Source organism: Sciurus carolinensis, chromosome 2, assembly GCF_902686445.1.
Source record: "Sciurus carolinensis chromosome 2, mSciCar1.2, whole genome shotgun sequence".
NCBI classification, from domain to species: domain Eukaryota; kingdom Metazoa; phylum Chordata; class Mammalia; order Rodentia; family Sciuridae; genus Sciurus; species Sciurus carolinensis.
In genome coordinates this window covers 4,526,972-4,551,085 of record NC_062214.1, presented here as the reverse complement: position 1 = coordinate 4,551,085, position 24,114 = coordinate 4,526,972, and the positions used below count along the sequence as shown (strand labels likewise).

Below are 24,114 nucleotides of genomic sequence, written 5' to 3'. Positions count from 1 at the left end.
AAAGCAAAAGGAAGCATTAAATGCATACACAAAACAACGTCCATTGATTCTCCACAGGCAACTGGCTGCTTGCTTTAGAACCTGTAGGAACTAAGTCATGAACCCAGATTCCTGAGTACCCTCAAGGGTTATTGTAGACCTTTTTATATTAGAATTTGAAAAGCAGATTTCCATCAAGACCGTAACATACACAATGCAGACAGAGCCTTTCAAATTTTTCATTTATTTGTCTTTTAGTAATATCAGCCAAAACACGATTCTCCACTGAAAATGGTAGTGTTGGTTGGAAGGCAAGTGTCTTCAGCACCTGAAATTTATTCGCCAGCATGTCAAGTTGTCTCTTTTCCTTGTAGCCCTGGAGGAGCCTGTAAAACAGGAAGGTGGGGGAGCTTTACAGCTGACACCTTATCAAAATGAATAACTTTATCAATCACAGTTCTAATCAGACCTCTGGTCACTCAGTTTTTTTATTTTCAGTACAGCTTTTCAGCATCTCCCAGGGAACAGCATAAGCACCAGACACAACCTTTCAAGAGCTTTTCAGGAAGCTGCTGTGGGCTCAGGCACCACTGTTAGTGGGGTGAGAAATAACAGGGGGGGTCACATTTTCCTCTATTAGTATTCAGTGTAGAATGGAACTTCAGGCCTCTGTTAATAAAATATATGTAAAATAAGGTGGGAGAGCTACCAGGGTTCCATTCTATTAGAAAAGGGCATTTTTAAGAAGAAAATTGTGGAGTTGTGAATGTTAATTTGAGGTTAATGCACAATGTTAGGGCACCAAATCTGCACCAGTGGTATACTATCATCAACATTAAAATTGCCATCGGCTGCTCAAATGATGGGGTCAGGTCATATCTTGTTTGCATATAAATGAGGACACATCATAGTTTAGGAAAAAAGCAGCAGACTCCACGGCAGTGACGTGGACGCTGTGGCTGCTCTTTGCCAGTAGGGTGGGCTGCTGCCCGAATCGGCCATTAACAGCCAGACCATTGAATCATCAAATACCCCACCCAGAACGTTTGACTTGAATTTATTTTTATATGCCCCATATCCAATATGATAACCCTGTTGGAAAATTAGGCTCCCTCTGTGTGGGTTTTCCTGCCCTAACATTCCTTCTGAACAGAATAGGAGATGGGAGTGTTGGTGGCCAAGAGGCAATTTCTATAAGTGGCCTATATATATTAACTTTGGGGCTGAAAGGACAGCAAATTCTGAAGCCATTATTGAGTATATCAAATTCTCCCCCAAAACAGCCACCTGGAGGAGAGGAAGAAGAACCAATTACGCCAACAAGAAGGGCCATTTCAGCATTAACTGTGTTGAAATGATGTACAAGTTTAGTGATCCCAAAATCTTGAAGAGAACATTTCCAAGAAGTGGAATAAAACCTTGTGGACTCAAGGTCGCCTCTGAAATGATGACTCGGCCCATCATTTCAGAGGGGCTTCCAGGCCAGCTGGAGGACACTCCTGAGTGTGTCCTTGGGTCAGTGAATGTACTTGACCTATGAGACCAGTAATACTAAATCCCATTACAAGCCCTAGCATACAACTGCTTACAACAAAACTAGGTACATTTCGAGCCTACTTTTTTCACCATGGGTCCAGTAAAGACTTCTTTATTGTTTATGTCTAAAAGCCTAAACAATATAAAATATTCTCTTCGTTTTTCATAATGCTGTAGTTTAAAACACGTGCACACATGCGTGTGTGCACACACACAAACACAAAAGGAAGGAAAGACCAGTGACTTAAACTGCAAAGTAAAATGTGAAAAAGAGAAGAGATTGCGTGTGGTGCCACCGCAGAACAACAGGATTAGAAAGAGGAGTTTTGTCAGGAGAACTTGGGCTCCAGGCAGGGAGCAGAGAAGCTGGAAAGGGACAAGGACAGCTGGAGAGGTGGAGAACCTGTGAGGGAACAAGATGCGCCACAGCTAGCTGCCACTGGCTGCCCTCCTCTGGTCCCAGCTTGCTGGAGCTGATGGAGCATCAGTTATTATTTGTACTGTCAAACGTTGAAGCATTCCTGCCTCTGCAAAGTCCAGTGTCTCAGACTCGGAGGAAGAAATGAGTGGAAAACCCTGCAGGACGGGTTTTATGCCTGCAGACACACCAGGTATCATCACAGCACACAGAAATCAGGGCTTCAGGAGGGGAGTCGACTTCTAACAAACAAACAAGGGGAGGCAGTTCTCTTGTCCTGGGAGGAAATAACAGAAGGTATTTACTACATGTTCCTGTCCCCAGTTGCTGCAAATTAAGAATCATCTGCTTTTATTTAACAGCATTCGAAGATTGGGGGCAAGAGGTGTCTTCAGAGTCACCAAATGAGGCTGGAGAGCCGGTTCTCGGACCTTCAGCTCCTGGATGTTGTTGGTCCGTTTGGGACCCAGGAGTTTTACCGAGTCAAACTACATGAGGGGACCCTATACTTCATAAAGTACCACACCACACACCTACCCTGCGGCAGCTCCCAGCTCACACACATGCCAGCCTCCCGGATGCCACATGAGAGGCTTGGGGACTCCATCATGGGCTGCCCTAATGATGCCAGCTGATATCATGCCTTCATCCATTGAGTCCCTCCCTCTCTGTGAAGATGAAGCAACTAAGGCTCAGTGCGACAAAACAGCAGCTCCGGCAGCCAGAACTTCCCAGCACCCCTGCTGGCTGGCTGTGCCCTGTGCGGCCTGGTGTGGAACACGCTGGACGTCACAGGCATGCATCTCACAGGCCACTTGGACCATGAAGATGGAGACAAAGGCATGGTCCCTCAGTAATTACCCCTGATCCCAGGCAGAACGTGTCTAAACCCTAATATTGACCAGACCACTGACCAGTCTGGTGGCAGCCACTTCACCAGTCTCAGTTGCAGGCTCCCTCCTGAATGCCTCTCTGTGGATCCAGATGGCTCTGCCCGTATGCTCCCAGCACCTAAGCCAGAGCAGAGCTCTCCAGATCACCTCCCGCAGCCTCGCTCCATCTCCAGGTCAGCTCCAACACCCGTCCCTACAGGACCCACAGCCCCAAGCCAGCCAGGTCGCCTGTGGTGCATCCTGGGCTCCCTGTCTGGAGGGCACTGCCTGCAACCTAGGTCACTGGTCGAGTGAGCAATAGTACTAGTCACACATGGGTGAGTCCCACGGCTGCTGAGGGCAGGTGGTGACGCAGGCAGCCGGTGCCCCACTCCTGCCACACCAAGCAGGAGCACAGCAAAGACACCAGATGGGTCCCAGTGTCAGTGGCAGGCCTGCTGCCGTCAGTCTTTTCTCCCAAGAACACTGCTTCTCCTTTACCTGTCGTCATCACTGGTTTTTGTTTTTCCACCAGATGGAAAAGCAAAAAGTCGTGACAGTCACTTGAGAGTCTCTAGCTCCAAGCGTCTCTGGGAGCAGGAGCAGATGCTGGAAATGGAGACTGTAAACGGGACCGTTCCCTTGCCCCACCTCGGCAGACCTCTGCCCTGCCTCTGCCTGCCTGCTGCCTGTCCCTCTGCAGGGAGTTCAGGGGATTCGGACCTCCTTCCCTGTGCTGAGGGCCAGAGGCTGCTGCAGGCTGCTGTGCCCGCTCACTCGGAGGGCTCCGGGTGCCACCCGTCAGCACAGGGGAGGTGGGGAACGCAAAACTGCATTTGCAGAGCAGTTTTAATCAGATCAGGGAAAACAGCAGTGTTTTCTAATAAAGCTTTCACTCACTGGTTGCATAATCATTTTTTATTAATTGCATGTATTATTGTCATTTCTTTGGAGTGGCCTGGGGACAGGCACACAGAGACAATGGAAAGTGGTCCTCCCTCCCAGCCATTCCCTAGCAGGGCCCCTCTAGGCCATCCTGCTCTGCTCTGTCTCCCAACTGGACAGGGGGAGATGGGGGTCTTGTGGCTTCTGTCTTTCAGTTCGGATGGTCGGCCAGTGTCCCTCTCAAGTGCCTGCTCTGTGAATGAAGGCGGCACTGGAAAACTACCAGGGCTCGGGCAGGAGAGAGGTGTGCCAATGTCACATACATCCAAAGGCACAGACGGATGTCCCCACCCCCACTCCCCAACACACTGAAAATGATCTGCAGGGACCCTATAAACTCTCCCCACAATTAAACCGCGCTCTCTCACTGCCTCATCAAACATGTATCATGTAGTTCTGCCTCACACTGCCGGGGGGACTGGGAGGTAAATATGCCGTCCTTACCCCCAAGGAGCGGAGAATCTAATTATCTTCTAGAGATCCTTTGGGGATCTGCTTAATAAATCAATACGAATGATTTGTAATTAGAATATCAATTATTTGTATGCAAATGTGGCCTTCTGGGTGCTTGGGGACAAGTCCTAAGGATTGAAAAGACTCTCCCCCTCACCCCACCCTCTTCAGTTCTTAATTACATTATTTCCTTCATTCATCAAACATTTATTGAGCACCTTTTACGTGCCAGGCACAGAGCTGGGGACCAGGAATCATTCCCTGGTGGCTCCATCAGCAATAAAGAGCCCAGGGAGTTTGTGGTCATGGAAAAAGCTTTCCATATTTTCCCCAATCCCCCGAACATCCCCAGTTACCCTGGGCTGAGGCAGAAGCCGCTCCCACATCCTTCTGCATAGGTCATTCACATCACTGTGTCCCTTTTCGCAAAGGCGTGGGTGTGTGTTTGACTCTGACTGCCCCATCCCATCCAGCCTGGCTCTGAGCTGCTGGATTTTAGCAACTCCTGCACACACACTTCTGAAATGCCACCCCTGGCGGCCCCGAATCTTCACCCACTTGTTCATTGCTTCCCTCCTCCGCCGGCTCCTGCACCACGCCTGCCCTGTTGTGCTGCAAGCCCTGCTCTGTGATGGAGGCGGTGGCTCACCCAGCAAAGACAGGCCCTCCCTTTCCTCATGGGGCCAGAGACCCAGATAAGTAAGTCCACAGGGCATGTCTGACAAGTCTGCCCGCACGCGCTCTGCTGCATCCAGCCTCCACCCTCTGCCCCAGGGTCTCACTTCTCTCCGGACAGGGACTAAACCTCCCTGTGCCTCACTTTCCCCATCTGAGCACCGAAGAAAAGACGAGTGCTGCTGCTCGTGGTGGTGACAACATGTGAACCACGTTCATGCTGCTCCCGGCGTGGGCTGGCGTGTGCCTTTGGTCAACAGTGGCTGCAGTCAGCCTCCAGAGCACCTGTGGAAGAAGTGAATCTGTGGATGCAGCACGGTATCCTGGACTGGGCTCTGGAACAGAAAAGGAGTGTTAGTGGGAAACTGGTGACTTCCATCCAGTGCCTGGAGTTCAGTCGATAATCAAGGACCCACACTAGTTCCTTAACTAATGGACCAGGGTTTGTGTAAAATGGTGACATTAGTGGAGACTCACAGGGACGTAGGAGAACTCTCTGTTCTGTATATGCAACTCTTCTGCATATTTAAAATCATTGCAAAATAAGTTTTCTTAAAAAAAAATTTAGGTCTATGACAATACCACTGTAAGAGTGCCTAGTCCCATCAGACCCTGGAAGCTAGGCAGAGTCAGGCTTGAGTGGGAGACTGCTTGGGAAGTCTTGTTGGAGGCTTATAAAGTTTTTTACAGGTAGCTAGCTAGCTGCTAGCTCCTAGTCAGATGGGTAATTGTATTACTCTGTATAAAAATATTGGACGGGGCCGGGATGTAGCTCGGTGAGAGAGGACGTGTTTAGCAGGTGAGGCCCCCGGTTCAATCCCAGCAAACAAAACCAGAAACAAACCTGGACAAATCTCAATGGCTAAGATCTAGCCTCTGTAGCATGACACAGAAGAGCCCTTGTCCCTCGTTCCTGGCCAGCTACTCGTTCGGTCCTTGGCCTCCTCATCTGTCAAGTGTGGACAGATGCCCCCCCTGGACACTGGGAGGATGAAACGTGTCAGCGGGACGCTCCGGGCAGCACCTGGCCCAGGGGGTGCACACTCCCACAGCCGCTGCTGCTCCCTGGGGCACCGACCAACTCTGCTAACCTCAATTTCTCTGTCTATAAAGCACGAGTGACAGTAGTTGAGACCGTGGCAAGGGCTGTGACAGCAGAACCATGGCTCCCCAGAGGCTTCCATAGCCTGTGCCCCGCCTTCAAGTGTGGTCCCTGCTGGTGGAAGGCACCTCGCCGGTGGCCAAGTCCAAGACTCTGAGTGGGGCCTTGATCCTGGGTCATCCAGATGTCCTTGAAGGAGGCGGTGGGCATTGGGGCAGAGGAGGGAAGGCGAGGAGGCAGAGCTGTTCTCCTGCTTGCCTGTCAAGATCATTAATCAACATAGAAAATTACATAGAGCATATAATGCATTCATATATATAAACATATCTAATAAAATATAGCCAGGCACAGTGGCCCATGCCTGTAATCCCAGGAACTTGAGAGACTGAGGCAGGAGGATCAAGAGTTCAAAGCCAGCCTCAGCAACTTAGTGAGGCCCTAAGAAACTCCGAGAGACCCTGTCTCTAAATAAAATACAAAAAAGGCTGGGGATGTGGCTCAGTGGTCGAGTGCCCCTGAGTTCAATCCCCAGTCTCAGAAAAAAAAAAAAAAAATTAAAATATATATTTAAAAAAATCAAAATATATACACAAACACACATACATATTTAAGACTGTTTGCTAATACCCATGAGCGTTCACTCTCCCCGACCTCAGAGGCAGGGTGAAGTTTATTTTCTCTTTGCAGTGTCTTCCCATCCATGCTAGCACAGACTGTAATTATCTTGGTGTTTTTCTTCCAGGTGCCCCTTCAAGACAGTGAGGTCCTGGTAGCCAACCCTAAACACACCACTGCTCTACTGGCTCACCCAGTGGATTTTGAGGAGAGGCAGACCAGTGGGGAACAGGTTTAAATAAACACGTGCAAAATGCACAAGTCAATCGAATTCCTTAAAATTAGATTAAAAACAGGTGAGTGGTGAGGGAGGGATTAGGACCAAGGAGGGTGGGGCTGATGTGAGATCCAGGGGCGGCAGCATTTCCAGAGCAGGAACCCCTTCCTTCCTGCGCATCCCGGTGATCAGAGGGCTTGACCCTACACAGAGCGCAGGAGGTTAGAGAGTCAATGAAGACATCTAGTCCTTTCTAGTTTTAGAGTAGTTTTGGAGTTACAGAGAGTTGCAGAGGCAATGGGTCTCTGTGTGTCCAACCCCTAATGCCCGTACTGTGGATCTACCACATCAGTGTGGGGCACTTGTCAGACAGAGGAACCGTTACTAACGGGAGTAATATGTTAACTACTCTCCCTTTCTTACACGGACTTCCTGGGTTCCCCCAATGTCCTTTTTCCGTTCCAGGGCCCGGTCCAGAACACCACAGGACATTCAGCTGTCACGTTCCTTAGGCCCCTCTGGGCTGTGACCTCTTCCTGTAACTCACCCTGTTTAATGACCTAGGCAGTTTAAGGTGTTTTACTGAATGTCCCTCAGTTTAGGTTTCTCATATTTTTATTCTCTGAGGCAGGGTCCCCTTGTGTTGCCCAGGCTGACCTCGCGCTCCTTGGCTCAATGATCCTCCCACTCCGGAGAAGCTGGAACTAGAGGCGGGCACCTCACCTTATGCTGCATTGGGATGGAGACCACAGAGTGCAAGACACTTAGGTCAAGGGTGCCTCCCCGCCCGAGACTTTTCGGTGATGGATGAGGCCGACCCCCATCACCTGGCTAATGGGCGCCTCCTCGGTTTCTCCACTGTGCGGTTACGCTGCCCACTTCCCACACCAAACACTGAAGCAAAGTCATTAAGTGCAGCCCTTGCCTAAGGGGGCCCGATCCAGGTCCTGGAGGGAGGAGTGTCTAATGTAAACTATTTGGCATCCTTCTGTACGGGGGATTTGTCTTGTCGACTCTGTTCCAGGATTTATTCATGTCACTGTGGCCTCGGGGATATTCATTTTCTACCCTGGGACACACTTGCACACGGTGTTGTGCAATGTCGTGGTCTCAGCTGGCTCCTCTGCCCTGTGATGTCTTTTGAGACCTTCCTTCTTTTCTGGCACTGTAAGTGGTTATAGGTTCGTCTTGTGTATTCTCTGCGCCAGGTCAAGAATCATCCATTTTTTTCCCTAAGGAGTCTGATTCCATTTATGGGGGGATGGAATGAGAGCTAAAAGCTGAGGCCTGGGGGCAGTAAAATATTCCTAACATGACGGCTCCTCAGGAGACTTCTGTTTCTGGCAATATGGAGGATTAGATATGCTGAGTGACCTTCCCAATCAAAACAGCTCACACACTGGATAAAGTGTTTTAAATGCATCAGTAAGCTGCTACAAGGGGGCTCTGAAGCCAGACAGCGAGGGGAAGATGAAACTCTCAGAGAAGAGCTGAGTCCTGACGCTGGTTTTTGTCCTGGGGAACTGTGGAAGTCAGTGGGCAGATTCTTAAATTTTCTCAGTCTTTTGGGTTTCACGGGTCAGAACACAAAGATCAGGTTATGTCCCCTCCCAAATTGGGGAGTCTAGTAGGAGCATCCAGGGCCCAGTGAACCAAAAACACTGTGCACAGCCCAAAGGAGGAACACTGGATGGAGGAACTCGCAGAGAGAGAGAAGGTCGGGTCTGCCGGGAATTGTGAATGCAGGGTAGCTTCCCAAAAGGTTTGTACCCCAAATTCACATGGCCCGGGCAGTCTGAAAACCCTAAACTGAGCAGTGGAAGTTGCCCTGGCTGGTGCTCACCCTCCGCCCACCCCCGGCAGAACTCAAGGCAAATCATTTCTTTTTTTTTTTTTTTTTCCCAGTCATTTTTATATTTTATTTAGAGACAAGGTCTCACTGAGTTGCTTTAGGACTTCACTAAGTTGCTGAAGCTGGCTTTGAACTCTTTTTTTTTTTTTTTTTATTATTGTAAACAAATGGGATACATGTTGTTTCTCTGTTTGTACATGGCGTAAAGGCATACCATTTGTGTAATCATAAATTTACATAGGGTAATGTTGTTTGATTCATTCTGTTATTTTTTTTCCCCTTCCCCCCCACCCCTCCCACCCCTCTTTTCCCTCTATACAGTCCTTCCTTCCTCCATTCTTGCCCCCCTCCCTAACCCTAACTCTAACCCTAACACTAACCCCTCCCACCCCCCATTATGTGTCATCATCCACTTATTAGTGATATCATTCGTCCATTGGTTTTTTGAGATTGGCTTATCTCACTTAGCATGATATTCTCCAGTTTCATCCATTTGCCTGCAAATGCCATAATTTTATCATTCTTTATGGCTGAGTAATATTCCATTGTATATATATACCACAGTTTCTTTATCCATTCATCAATTGAAGGACATCTAGGTTGGTTCCACAATCTGGCTATTGTGAACTGAGCAGCTATGAACATTGATGTGGCTGTATCTCTGTAATATGCTGATTTTAAGTCCTTTGGGTATAGGCCAAGGAGTGGGATAGCTGGGTCAAATGGTGGTTCCATTCCAAGTTTTCTAAGGAGTCTCCACACTGCTTTCCAGAGTGGCTGCACTAATTTGCAGTCCCACCAGCAATGTAAGAGTGTACCTTTCTCCCCACATCCTCGCCAACACCTATTGTTGCTTGTATTCTTGATAATCGCCATTCTAATTGGAGTGAGATGGAATCTTAGGGTGGTTTTGATTTGCATTTCTCTTATTACTAGAGATGTTGAACATTTTTCCATATGTTTGTTGATTGCTTGTAGATCTTCTTCTGTGAAGTGTCTATTCATTTCCTTAGCCCATTTGTCAATTGGATTATTTGCATTCTTGGTGTAGAGTTTTTTGAGTTCTTTATAGATTCTGGAGATTAGTGCTCTATCTGAAGTATGATTGGCAAAGATTTTCTCCCACTCCGTAGGCTCTTTCTTCGCATTGCTGATAGTTTCCTTTGCTGAGAGAAAGCTTTTTAGTTTGAATCTATCCCAGTTATTAATTCTTGCTTTTATTTCTTGTGCTATGGGAGTCCTGTTGAGGAAGTCTGGTCCTAAGCCGACATGTTGAAGCTCTGGACCTACTTTTTCTTCTATAAGATGCAAGGTCTCTGGTCTGATTCCGAGATCCTTAATCCATTTTGAGTTTAGTTTCGTGCATGGTGAGAGATATGGGTTTAGTTTCATTCTGTTGCATATGGATTTCCAATTCTCCCAGCACCATTTGTTGAAAAGGCTATCTTTTCTCCATTGCATATTTTTGGCCCCTTTGTCTAGTATGAGAAAATTGTATTTATTTGGGTTTGTGTCCATGTCCTCTATTCTGTACCATTGATCCACCTTTCTATTTTGGTACCAATACCATGCCATTTTTGTTACTATTGCTTTGTAGTAGAGTTGAAGATCTGGTATTGCGATACCCCCTGCTTCACTCTTTCTGCCAAGGATTGCTTTAGCTATTCTGGGTTTTTTATTCTTCCAGATGAATTTCATAATTGCTTGCTCTATTTCTGTAAGGTACATCATTGGGATTTTAATTGGAATTGCATTGAATCTGTATAGCACTTTTGGTAGTATGGCCATTTTGACAATATTAATTCTTCCTATCCAAGAACATGGGAGATCTTTCCATCTTCTGAGGTTTTCTTTAATTTCTTTCTTTAGTGTTCTGTAGTTCTCATTGTAGAGGTCTTTCACCTCTTTTGTGAGATTGATTCCCAAGTATTTTATTTTTTTCGAAGCTATTGTGAATGGGGTAGTTTTCCTAATTTCTCTTTCTGAAGATTCATCGCTTATATATAAAAATGCCTTAGATTTATGTGCATTGATCTTATATCCCGCTACTTTACTGAATTCACTTATGAGATCTAAAAGTTTTCTGGTGCAATTTCCTGGTTCCTCTAAGTATACAATCATATCATCAGCAAATAGGGATAGTTTGAGTTCTTCTTTTCCTATTCGTATCCCTTTAATTTCTTTGGTCTGTCTAATTGCTCTGGCTAGAGTTTCAAGGACGATATTGAATAGAAGTGGTGAAAGAGGGCATCCCTGCCTTGTTCCAGTTTTTAGGGGGAATGCTTTCAGTTTTTCACCATTTAGAATGATATTAGCCATGGGCTTAGCGTAGATGGCCTTTACAATGTTAAGGAATGTTCCCACTATCCCTATTTTTTCTAGTGTTTTGAGCATGAAGGGGTGCTGTATTTTATCAAATGCTTTTTCTGCATCTATCGAAATAATCATGTGATTCTTGACTTTAAGTCTATTGATATGGTGAATGACATTTATTGATTTCCTGATGTTGAACCAACCTTGCATCCCTGGGATGAAACCCACTTGATCATGGTGCACTATCTTTTTAATATGTTTTTGTATGCGATTAAGGCAAATCATTTCTGAGGGAGTCACCATCAGCCCAGGACTGGCAGATTGAGTGCCCCACCAAGGGCTACGGCAGTGTTCCCTACCCCTTGTTCTCTCCTAGAACCCGGCTGCACCCCATCAGGAGGTAGGACCTCTGTCCCCACCCTTGGTTCTGTCTGGAGGCAGCAAACAAGGGACCCTATGTGACTTTTGAGGTCAGGTTAGAAAAAGGTGACAGCATCGCCCAGGCGCTGTCTTCCGGAAGGAAGTCTGACGATCCGCAGCCTCCACCTGTAGACAGCACGCGCATAAGCGTCTTAGGGGAGTGGCCTCTGGCCCAGGTATTCCACCTGGCTGGGCTTGTCCATGCAGACCTGCATGTGTGCAAGCCTTCCTGCAATTCCCGCCAGCGTGACGAAGATCCTGTGGCCACCACAGGGAAGTCTGCTCTTTGTCCTGGCTTCTGGAAGATAATCTCTCAAAATGCTCCCAGTATCTTCTTTGCCTGAGGGCCTGGTGTCATACTGGGTAGTCTTAACATTGCGATTTAGGATGGGGGCTGCTACCACAAGCCAAACAGTGTGATATAGGGCAGGGGCTTTGGGTCACGTGATATCTATTGACCTGGAGACTAAAATCAGTCATGTGTGCAATCAATCAATCAACCAACCATGTGACATAATAGAGCCCCAGTAAAACACTGGACACTGAGCTGGCAAGCTTCTTCGGGAGGTTGATGTTCTGTGTGTGTGGTCACACGCTGACACCAAGGAATGACACATGCTGGCTCCACAGGGAAGGAACAGCGCACACTCCACATTTGGAATCCTCTGATTTTAATCTGAGTCCTTCCTTCGTAAACTGTGCCCTTGGGTGTAACAGCATTCCCCAAGTTCTGTGCGTCCTTCTGGAGAATTATCAATAGGAAGGGTGGATTTAGGGAGCTACTGAACCTGCAGAGGTGCTGTCAGAGAGATGGTGACCTTAGGGATTGTCCCTAGACTGTGCAGCTGACCCTTGAGACTCTGCACACTCTAGCCACCGTCTCCCTGCCTCTCCGAGCCCTGAGAGCCGCCTGGCTGAGCCTGGTCAGCCCTCTCAGTGTAGGTAGCAATGACGCTGTTGCAGTTTGAAGCCACTGGTTTTTGGGGTGATTAGTAACTGGAATGGCAGGCCTCCAAGAATTCTCAGATAAGGTTATAAAACACCCGAGGAAACAGGACGCTCTGAGTGGGAGCCAGCGGAAGGGCAGAGTAGGACTGTAAAACTAAGTAGGTCTCCTGTATTCACAGAGATAAAATAGGAGGGGGTCAGGAAGCTGTTTTCTCTCAGCCATGGACAGACCTTCCTAGCCCTGCTCCGAGACGCTGCTGGGGCTCTGCCGGACACCTCAGGCGCTGGTAGAGGCACATGAGAAGGACTGGAAGCAGGAGAGGGGAAGGGATGTGCTCCTTCCTGCCTGCTTCATGTCCCCTCGGTGTCACCTCAGCAGTGACCCTTGCTCAGCAGCAGCAGCCCTGCCAGTGTCCAGACGTTCCTGGCAGTCCTGGAAGTGGCCTGGTGGCTCTCCCTTTGTGCTCCAGCCATGACCAGCCCATGCTCTGCTCCTGTGGAATACTGTGGAAATCGGCAGAAACTACAACTCAGGACTCTGCTCCACCTCACGAGCCCCTGCTCAGAGGCCCCACTCCCTTCCCTGTACCCCCCACCCAGGAGCACCCGCGGTTTCCTGTGTTCCTGCCCCGTGAGGCCTCAGTGTCTTGTTTTTCCTCTCCTCCACTCCCCGTCCAGCCAGTTCCTCATTGTCTTTGGTGAAGTGACTTCTGCTTTCCCAGCTGGGCCAATAGAGCCCTTGGTTCTCAGAGTGGTCCCACATGGTCCCAAGAGTGGGATGGATGGTGCTGGATGCCGGAACAGGCTCCTGCTGGCTCGTGAGTCAATCATACACCTTGTTGGGACTAATGACACGTTAACTGACTCAGGCTGACTCCTTACTCCCTGGCGAGTGAGCTAGATCAAGGCCTCAAAGGTGGTTTCAAAGGTTAATGACGATAAATCGGACCACCGTCAGGGATTGGTTAACAACAGTTCCGTGAACGTGATCAGCTCATGCTTGCCATATAGTCCTATGGGACTCTCACCTGCATGAACCCTGTGCCTTGCTGACCTTTAAGCTGATTGGTTCCCACCTAGCCCCCACCCTACATAAAAGCTGTGTGACTTCCTCAATAAACGAGTTCCTGTTGTGCCTCATGCACTGACAGACCTCCCAGCTCTGGTGTGTTTCCTTTGCTGCCGACACTCATCATCCTGCTCAGCCCCTGAGGAGGTACATTGGACCTTGTTGCCCGACAGGGAGCAACAACTGGTGCCCTGTGTGAGGAAGACAAAGTCGCCAACAGGCCAATTGGACTCCGAGTGAGTGTACTCCCATAAAATATGGCACAGTCCAATTCCAAGTCTGACCCCTCCCTTGACTCCCTTAGGATTCTCCTTAGAAGTAGAGGATTGGAACTCTCAGACAGTCAGGCATTTCAGACCTCAGTTGTGGCTCGCTGGTAGCTCCCAGAAAAAATGCTCCGCAGATAGGAGATCTCACACAAAAGACTTTATTTATGGGGACGGATAAGGTCCGCTCAGGGTGGAAAAAAGAAAAAAGAAGAAGAAATGGTGTACGGCTTCTCCCAGATATTGGAATTTTGCGGGCTGGGAGGAACCAATCATGGAGGAGAATTCTTGCAGACTGACTGATGGACCAATAACATGTTAGGATGTAACGTGGGAGGCAGGAAGATGATGGCAACGTAAGCCGCAAATTCCTGTAATGTAAGAGGTGGGCAGAACACAGACTGACAGGTGATGGGGAGGCCGGAAATTCCTGTACCGGAAGAGGCGGGCGGAGTGCAGATTGACAGGTGGTGGGGAAGCCGGAAATTCCTGTAACGGGAGAGAAGGGTGGCTTCATACTTTACAGGAAGGCCCTCACTAAGGCAGCCCCTTGGCTGCCTGACTGGTCCACATGGGAGCGTGTAAAACAACTTGTTAGGAAGAGGGAAATCAGTTTAGGGGAGGGTCCCCCACTGGGAGTCTGCCCTACATTATCCACCCTTAAGGCCTGCTTCTCTCCAGCACCTTCCAAAGGGGGCTCCAAATTTCCCCCCAAAGAGCCACTGCCTCCGGATGGCAGGAAATCTTCCCGGTGGCCATTTTTTGATACTGGGCAAGAACTCACTGACTCTAACCTCCCCCGTCCCTGTATGGCCTTCCCGGTAAATGCTAAAATGTTAGTTTGGGAAGGAATGACTACCGATCACAAATTGGCCTGTGCAGGGATGAAAGATCGCTCCATGGGAAGGTAGATTGTGGCTACCAAAGATATTGGCACACAGCTTCCGCAGGTGAGTGGGCAGATGGAAAGGGATTCCTTATTTTCAAGTCTCTTCTTTCTTGCGCTTCTCTGCTCTTCCTGCAAATGCCTCCTTCTTCTCCCCTCTTAATCCCTCCTCTTCCTCCAAATTCGACTCAGCTGTTTCTGCTTCCATTCCCTGGCCCAGCCCACCTAGTCCTCCTGCCACGAGGTCCCGCATACGCAGGAGTGGAGGGAGTAACCAGCCCAACCATCAGTGGCATGTCCTAGTAAGGAGTATGATATAGTAGCCCCATTCCCCACAAGTAGTGGGAGATAATTGTTTCACAATTTTCTGCATCCAAACCTGAATTAAACCAGGAAAAAGGGTTAAAATGCCCTAGGCATCAAGTTTCTGCTAGGACATTTTAGCCCCTTTCAGATCCAGATCTCAGTCAAGGTTTACATTGAAATGTAAATGGAGGAAGCCAGAAGACTCAGTAGGAGACTGGTCTCAAACCCAAGGGAAAAAAAAAAAAAAGAACAAAAAGAGTCTTACCTGAACTCCAGCAAAAGTAAATTTAATGGTGCTTTACTAAAGTAATTAATGGCCGTTTCATTTTTCCAGGACTCTTGTTTTTTTTTTTGAATCAGTTCTATTTTTTTATTCAACTAGAGTTTTTGAACATCTGTTACATTGTAATGGAGATTCACCTATAAAGTTACAAGGCCTTTGATTTTGTGTTATTTGTATGTCGTGCTGTCTGATGTCATGTTTTGTCTGTATCAAAATTGAGCACTCCTAAAATTAAAATTTAAAAATGGACCCAAATATTTTTAAACCACGTGATTAAAAAAGGTTCAGTTTAAATTGGATAAACTAATAGAAGTAAAATGTCTTTAAAATTAACTCACAAGTCTCTAGATGGTCAAACTAATAAAATGTTGATGTTTATAAAATGCCTAACATCAATTTTTCTAGGACTTTTCTTCAACAGGAAAGAGATGGCAAATACTGTTTACACTTGTCTGACATCTTGTTTTTTTTACACTTGTCTGATATCTTGTTTTTTTTACAATAAGATGAGTGAATTAGAGTTGACATGTATGGAATTACTCAAACATGTTTGTTAGAGACATCTGATTAATTTACAAAGTTATTCCATGGAGTAACATACTTAGACATTATTCTTTGTATATTAAATGTGTTCATATTTTCCAGGTATACAAGCCTTTAAAGCAGGAAATTTATCAAGCTGCTATTCTTCAAATTAAACTTGTCTGTAATGGTAAACTTATCATTTAATCTTCTGTATAGGACCTGTCATCAATAGGGTATATGTAAAATTTGTTGAATGTATTTCTAAAAGTTATTAAGAGCCTGATTTTTTTTTTGGGGGGGGGTGCTGGGGATCGAACCCAGGGCCTTGTGCTTACAAAGCAAGCACTCTACCAACTGAGCTATCTCCCCAGCCCCAAGAGCCTGATTTGTTTAAAGGTTAAGCATAAAAACATTTTGCCACTTTGCTACACAAAAGGAAACTTAAAAGCTTTCTCAGCCTTTCTTTAATGTTTTAGATATAATGTTAAATTGTGTTAACTAATGTTCATATAGACTCAGGAGTCAATATATGTAAACTGCTTAAAATGACATTTAAGAAAGAGTGTAATGTGCAGTAGCAAAAATGGGACAACAGTGATTAAGATTAGGGTCTCTGACCTCATGACTCTGGACAGTGGACTTCCTTGAGAGCTACCCAGAGCTCCTAACATAGCACTTTGCAGCTCTACCATCTTAGATCTATATGTTCAACTTGATTCCTTGGCCACTATCATCCTGCAACGGCGAAGGAAGGAGGGCTTTGCCTGTTTCTTGGTGAAGAGTGCTGTTTCTACGCCAACTGCTCTGGCATTGTACAAGATAAAATCAAAAACCTACAAGAAGATCTGGAACGTCGTAGGAGTGAGCTCCACTCTAATTTCCTCTGGACTGGGTTACACGGGTGGCTCCCCTACCACCTCCCGCTTAGGGGACCACTAATCAATCACCATTATCCTTGTGTTCATCTTTGGGCCTTGCATAGTCAATAAGCTTATCCATTTCCTGAAAAGCTAGGCTAAATCTGTGCAGCTCATGGTGGTCCGACAGCATTATACTGCCCTTGATAATGATGATCAGGAGCCCTGTAGGATCATGGATCACTCATATCAGGATACTGGGGTCTAAGTGTCTCTCCCTTAAGCCCTGCTCCTCCTGAGGAGCTCACCTGAAGTGCTAAGGTGGTAGTCAATGACGGGTAAGATCCTCAGAGGAGGACAACCTAAGACAGGCACACCTTCGAGTAAGGTGGACCCCCAAACTGCTAAGGTAATGTTTCATGACGGGTAAGACCCTCCCAGGGGCAACCTAAGACAGACACACCCTTAATATAAAACAAAAAAGGGGGATATGTTGGGACTAATGACACATTAACTGACTCAGGCTGACTCCTTACTCCCTGGCGAGTGAGCTAGACCAAGGCCTCAAAGGCGGTTTCAAAGGTTAATGACGATAAATCGGACCACCGTCAGGGATTGGTTAACAACAGTTCCGCAAACGTGATCAGCTCGTGCTTGTCATATAGTCCTATGGGACTCTCACCTGCATGAACCCCCGTGCCTTGCTGACCTTTAAGCTGATTGGTTCCCGCCTAGCCCCCCCTACATAAAAGCTGTGTGACTTCCTCAATAAACGAGATTCCCGTTGTGCCTCGTGCGCTGACAGACCTCCGGGCTCTGGTGTGTTTCCTTTGCTGCCGACACTCATCATCCTGCTCGGCCCCGTATTCTCCTCAGGCGGGCCCTGAGGAGGTACATCGGACCTTGTTGCCTGACAGGGAGCAACAACACTTCTCCTTTCAACTCCATGTACAGCAGAGGTGACTTAAAATCTGTCAGGAGAGGGGTGTTTATACTACAGTCAGCCCCCCGCCTTCCTGAAAGCCGGTTCACCCCTTAGCTCTGACAGCATGTTATCTCCTGCGTGAACTGAGTGACTTGGATCACATCAGGCCTGCCGGTGAACTACTCATTGCAGCGAAGGCCTCACAGCCAAGCAGCAGCTGCCCTGACTACAGAACTCGGGTGGGTCGCTGCTTCCGACTTCCTGGGGCTATTATAGAAAGCAGGCAACAAGTTCCAATCTCTAAACTCTGCTTAAGTCACAGAGAACCAGAGAGACTCTGTGGATTCCTGAAAAAAATCCTTTAGGTCTTGTAGTGATAGATTTTCAACCTTGCTAAAAATCATACCTCCCATTTTTTTTTTTAATTTTTAGCTGTCAATGGATCTTTATTTATTCATATGTGGTGCTAAGAATTGAATCCAGTGCCTCACCCATGCTAGACAACCGCTCCACCACTGAGCCACAACCCCAACCCATACCCCAAATTTACCCGGGTGGGTTGTGTGAAGACATTGGTGAATGCAACCCTCACCCCACCTCCAGGGCACATACTACAGCTGAGACTCTGGAGATGCAGCTGGATGGTGGAGTACTTGCCTCAGGGTAAGAGCCCTGAGCTCTGTCCACTGCACCAATAAAGAAAGAAAAGAAAATGAAATTAAAAGCTTCTGGAACAAGGGATAAATAGTGACTGAAAGAAAGATCAGAAGAAACATCCAGAATGTAGGATAGGAAGATGCAAGATTAAGCTTTGACAAATAGCTTAAGAAACAAATGGAGTGTTACGAAAAACTTTTTGGGGGGCATGGGTACTGGGGATTGAACTCAGGGACACTTGACCACTGAGCCACATCCCCAGCCCTATTTTGTATTTTATTTAGAGACAGGGCCTCACTGAGTTGCTTAGAACCTCACTTTTGCTGAGGCTGGCTTTGAACTCGTGATCCTCCTGCTTCAGCCTCCTGAGCTGCTGGGATTAGAGGCGTGCACCACTGTGCCCAGCCACAGAAAACTTTAAAGTGTTTTACAGATTCATTTAATTCTCTCCCCTCCCTCCATCCCTTCCTGCCTTCTTTTTCTTTCTTTGTCAACCCACAGTACATAATTACATTTTAATTGTGACACACTATTAAATATGTGTGTATGTGTGTTAATAAATATAACTGAAACAAAGTTTCATGAAACAATACAATGCACTCCAAATTTTCTACCCGCCCCCCTCTTTTTTTCCTCAGTGCTGATAACAACCTACTCCGTTGGTCTACTCTTGGGAAACAAACCTACAGTTTGAAAAACACTAGTTGAATAAAACACTCATCACAATTCCAGATGTAAAGAATGAGAAAATGCGACTGATGTAATATTTACAAGAGAGCATCACCCATGCTACAATGCCCGTGAACCCTGAAGACATCATGTTCAAGGAGATAAGCCAGCCACAAAAGGGAAATATCCACAGCACTTGCTCGAGGTACCTAGAGTAGTCATAGAACGTTGCCAGGCCCTGGGAGGAAGTGGAAATGAGGAGTTACTGTTCAAGGGTTAGGGTTCGGTTTTGCAAGCTGAAAGGAATTTGAAGACGGTGGTGGTGATGGCTGTACAGCAACATGAATGTACTTGATGCCACTCAGCTGTGCACTTACAAATGGCACCTGGTCAATTCTGTTATGTGTATCTTAGCATGATAAATAAAGTAAAATTAAATTCGGAAATTTATTATTACTATTATCTGGGAAGTTTTCAGAATGATGAAAGACACCAATCAACTAATTGAGAAGCCCAAAGATGTCAAGGAACATAAATTTAAAAAGATACATCTTGGTGAAACTGCAGAACAGAAGAACAGAGGGGAAAAATCTAGATTTCCTTTGAAGGAGTAATGATGAGATTGTCATCTGACTCCTGCAACACAGGGGAGCAGGGGGATATGGGATGGTGTCTGCACTGTCCTGAGACAGAGAGAGAGAGAGAGAGAGAGAGAGAGAGAGAGAGAGAGAGAGAGAGAGAGAGAGAGGCACTGCTACTCCAGCAAGCAAGTGGTCGGATATTTTAAGAACAAGGGAGCATAAATGCATTTGCAGACAAAAACCGAGGGAGCTTGCACTGACAAACCCTTTAAAAAGTAAAATTAAAGAATGCACTTCAGACACAAGTAGAATGATTCCAGTTGTGTAACTTGAGATGCAAGAAGAAAAGCAAAGAAGTTATATAGTTGACTATATAAAAAAAGTTAGTAATGTTTCATGGGGTTGAGATGGAAAAGACTATACTTAACATACACAACAATTAACACATATAATTGAGAGGATGGGTGATTAAAGTACTCCAAAGTCCTTATAGTTCAAGGGAGCAGGGTAAAGAAATTTTAAAAATTAGACTTTCATAAATAAACATGTCAAAAATTTTAAGGTGACCACTAAAACAATACAAATAGAGCACGCAAGAAAAGAAAAATAGATCGAAAAAAAATCAACTCCAAAGAAGCAAGAAAATGGAAAAAGAAAAAAGTAGGTAGGAAAATAGAAACAACAATATAAGCTGGGTATGGTGGCAAATACCCATCATCCAGCAACTCAGGAGGCTGAGGCAGGAGGATCACAAGTTCAAGGCCAGCCTGGGCACCTTAGTGAGACCCTGTCTCAAAATAAAAAATAGAAAAGGACTGGGGATGTGGCTCAGTGGTAAATCACCCTTGTTCAATTCTCAGTACCGCCTTCATAAAAAGAAATAACAACATAAGATGGTAGAGTTGAATCCGGTTATATTAGTAAATATAATAAGTATAAATGGACTAAATGCCCCAGTTAAAAGACAAAGATTGTCCTTGAAAAATTTCAAGTATACAGAGAAGTGGGAAGAAGAGTATGAAAAACATCTATATTCTGCCCACATGGAGTCAACCATTGCCAACAATTTGCCATGTTTGTTTCATCTATATATGTATGTATGCACAGGAGATACTGACACCTGTTTTATGCAGCTAATGTTGTATAATGAAATACTATTTAAATGGCAATAATGATGTAGAGCATCTACTTATGAGGTCAAACACATCTGGGTTCCCAGATTTTTAATCATGTAATTAATTTGTGCATTATTTATTTAAAGGATGTTTTTCCCCTAGGTGCTATCAAGAGGATGGGAATCAAGCAACTTTTCTGGTATTATATTTCCAAAAAGGTTTGTTGTATTAAACAATGGCGTCTATTAGTAAAGGCTCCAGCAGAGTGTTGCACAGTAAACATTAAATGTAGAGTAGCTTTTATTTATGATAGCTGCTTGTTGCTATTGAAAGCATTCAGCAGAGTGGCACAAAATAAGCAAACAATAATTGGTAGTTTATTATATTTATAATTATTATTTATGATCCATCACAGTGCATATAGCACATATCACTCACCCATAAACACCACGTTTATAATAAGTACTTTCATTATTATTCAAGTCTCTCACAGTGCCCGGCACCACATGGGCAACAGAGACGTGGAAGCTGATTCTTGTTAATTATTATTATTAAGTAAAGCACTTAACACAACGGCTGGCCCGCCAGGCCTCTAATAAACAGGCTTGCAGGGACTGGCACCCAGACCGCCCCTCCTCCCGAGCTGAGCGAAGCCCCGCCCCCTGCTGCCGTAGCCCCGCCCCGCGGCCCGGGCTGCGCCTGCGCACTGCCTGGGCGCCGCTTCCCGCCGCCCGAGCCGGCCAGCTGCTGCGTGCGTGCGTGCGTGCGTCGCTGCGTGCGTGCGTGCGTGCCGTGAGCTCGCCGGGCACCGCGGCCTCGGCCTCGCCCTCCGCCCCTGCGCCTGCACCGCGTAGGCCGCCCCCCCCGCGCGCGCCCCCGCCGCCGACCCCCGCCCGCGCCGCCGGCCCCTCGGGTAGAATTTAAAGGGGGCGCAGCATTCCCGCCCCGCCCAGGTGACCTCTCGGGGTCTCCCTGCCAGAGGTGCCCCGCCGCCGAGGAACATGGCGAAGGTGGAGCAGGTCCTGAGTCTCGAGCCGCAGCACGAGCTCAAGTTCCGAGGTAAGCCCCGGAGGCCCGCGGCTGCCCGCCGCGGCCCCCGCCCGCGCCGGAGGACGGAGCCCGGCGCCGGTGACGTCGCGCCGGTCCCGCCGACGGCGCGGCCGCGGGGCAGTGCGGCCCGCCGCCTCGGCGCCGCCCGGGCGCTGCGGAGCGCCTCCCGGACCCCGAGGGCCACGCGGGCCGGGTGCGGGGCCGGGGCCTGCTCCTCCTCCCCCAGCCTCCCGCGGCCTCGCCTTCGAGGCACTTGTCAGGAAGGCCACCGTAACTTCTGACGAGTTCGCGGTCTTCTGCCCTGGAGTGCAAGCACCGGCGGCCCCTTTGCCTGGAAGGTCCTTCCCCTGCTCTTCACAAGGTCTCAGCTCATGTCACCCGCCGAGTGGCCTGCTCTGACCGCCAGCCCACGTGGACACCTGCGGTCATGCCTGTCACGTCGCTGTTTCACCACCCAGTCACTGAGTTTCCACACTAGAAGGGAAGCCCCATGAGGACAGTACCTTGTCCGTCCGCTGCTCTGTGTTCAGTACATACTAGGTGCCTAATAAATATCTGTTGAAGCAATACATGAAGGGAACCTCCTCCAGAGTTCTGATGGGACAGGACCACCGTTCCCGCTAGGGTCTTTCTGGTGCTGAGGGAGGCTGCCAGGGTCCAGGGATCCTTTTTGGTCCCAGAGCTGCTTGGAGTTGGAGCCAGCTGAAGGCTGGAGCAACAAGTGCCTCTCTGGGAAGCCAGAGCTCTGGTTTCCTCTCTGCACTTAACCACTGTACATACGCACACACATAATTACTTTTTATCACATATATGTAATTATTTTTTATCCTTTTCTTACCTTCTTCACCAAAATGTAAGGGTCATGAGGCAGTAGACGGCAGAATTTGCCCAGCTTGCTCATTGATTCTTTTTACATTCATTGAGTAACTGTGGTGGGCCCTGGGGAGAGGTAGAGCTCTCCATATTCTAATCAGAGCAGATGAGCCGTGAACAAGGTCATTGCAGGCAGTGGTAAGTGCTGTCAAGGAAATAACTGACTTGATGAAGGTGTACTTTAGATTGGATGGCCAGTCACCACTATTGCCTGAAGGTGGCCTTTGGTAGGTGCTCTCTTGATTTTTGTGAAATGAGTGCTGACCAGAGGCACCCCAGTTTTTGTTTGTTGTAGGGAAATGTGTAGGGTAACTTGCCCAAAGTTACCCAGTTGGCACATGGTACTTTTGAACCCAGATTCAGAACTCACACTCAACCATTATGCTGTCAGACCCCAGAATTGCGGTTTTCACTTTACCTTCCAGGCTAACAATGTGAAATGACTCTGAATGTGTAAGGAACCAAAGATTTAGTTAAAATGGAAACAAAACAAAGCAAAAGAACCCCACAAAACCCAGCATTGTGTCCTCATTCCATGACAGTACACAGGGTCTTTGCTTACAGTGGTTTGGTTTATGATTTTTCTACACTACAATGGTATGAAATGGATATGCATTCAGTAGAATCTATTTTGAATTGTGAAGTTTTATCTTTGCCCAGGTTAACAGTATGTGGTTTGGTCTTCTCTGTTTGATGCTTGGGCAGTGACAGTGAGCTGCAGCTCCCAGCAGCCACAGTCACAGGAGGGAAACAACTGATACTCCAGAGTATACTGTGTTGCTGGCATTTTTTGGATTTTGTGTTTTTTGCTTTTGTATCCCATTGTATATACAAAACTATGAGATATTCAGCACATATTTAAACAACACATTATTATTAAATAGGTGTTGTGTTGGATGATTTTGCACAACTGTAGGCTAATGTAAGTATTCTAAGCATGTTTAAGGTAGGCCAGGCTAGGCTAAGTGACAGTGTTTGGTAGTTTAGGTGTATGAAATGCATTTTGACTTAAAATATTTTCAATTTATAATGGGTTTTTAGAATGTAATTTCATTGTAAATCAAGGAACATCTGTGCTTGTGTGATCTCGGGAACTTCTGAAGGAGCTAGACTAGGAAAAGAATCCAAATAGCTACAGTGAAGGTGACGAACGATGGTTTTTTCTTGAGTTGTCTGAAGTTCTCTATCCAAGAAACCTGACTTGGTTCTTTCTGTCGGTTGACACATAGATTCAGTTAGTCCACAAACACTGCACCTGCTCCACTGTCAGATGCCAGGAGAAGACAGTTCTCATCAGCGGTACTCCCTAGGCCTCTCTCAGCTTCCTCCCTAGTACTGTATGTATGGGGACCGGGCAGATGAGAACAGCCCGACAGTGCAGTGATGTAAGGCATTCAAGTGTGTTGCAGGAGCATTGCAGAGGTCAACTCCTGAAAGGTGTCATTCAAGCTGGGTTGCAAAGGTCCACTGGAAGCCGGCTAGAAGGAGAATGGATGGGGAGCATTTCAGGCAAAGAAAGTTGCCTGTACAGAGGTGGAAAGGCTGAGGTGACTGTTCCTTTGGGATGCCACCATAGTTCTGAATGACAGCAGCAAAGGAGTTCAGGGCAAAGTAGGAGACAAGCCTGACCCCAACAGGAGTCAGATCTTCTAAGTCCCTTGGTGCCCACTGTCCAACTAAAATTGTGATGCTACTGCCTTTTCTTCC

The 24,114-nt window shown here is 47.0% G+C and overlaps 1 protein-coding gene across 1 annotated transcript in view; it reads left to right on the top strand.

Annotated features, from left to right (window-relative positions):
• The first annotated feature begins 21,270 nt into the window (after nucleotides 1-21,270).
• The window catches only part of Vapb (VAMP associated protein B and C), a 43,479-nt gene continuing 40,635 nt past the window's right edge, over nucleotides 21,271-24,114 (top strand). The window contains exon 1 of the mRNA XM_047538765.1: nucleotides 21,271-21,543. Coding sequence (XP_047394721.1) covers nucleotides 21,486-21,543 — 58 coding nt within the window. The 5' untranslated portion in view covers nucleotides 21,271-21,485. The remainder of the gene's footprint in view (nucleotides 21,544-24,114) is intronic.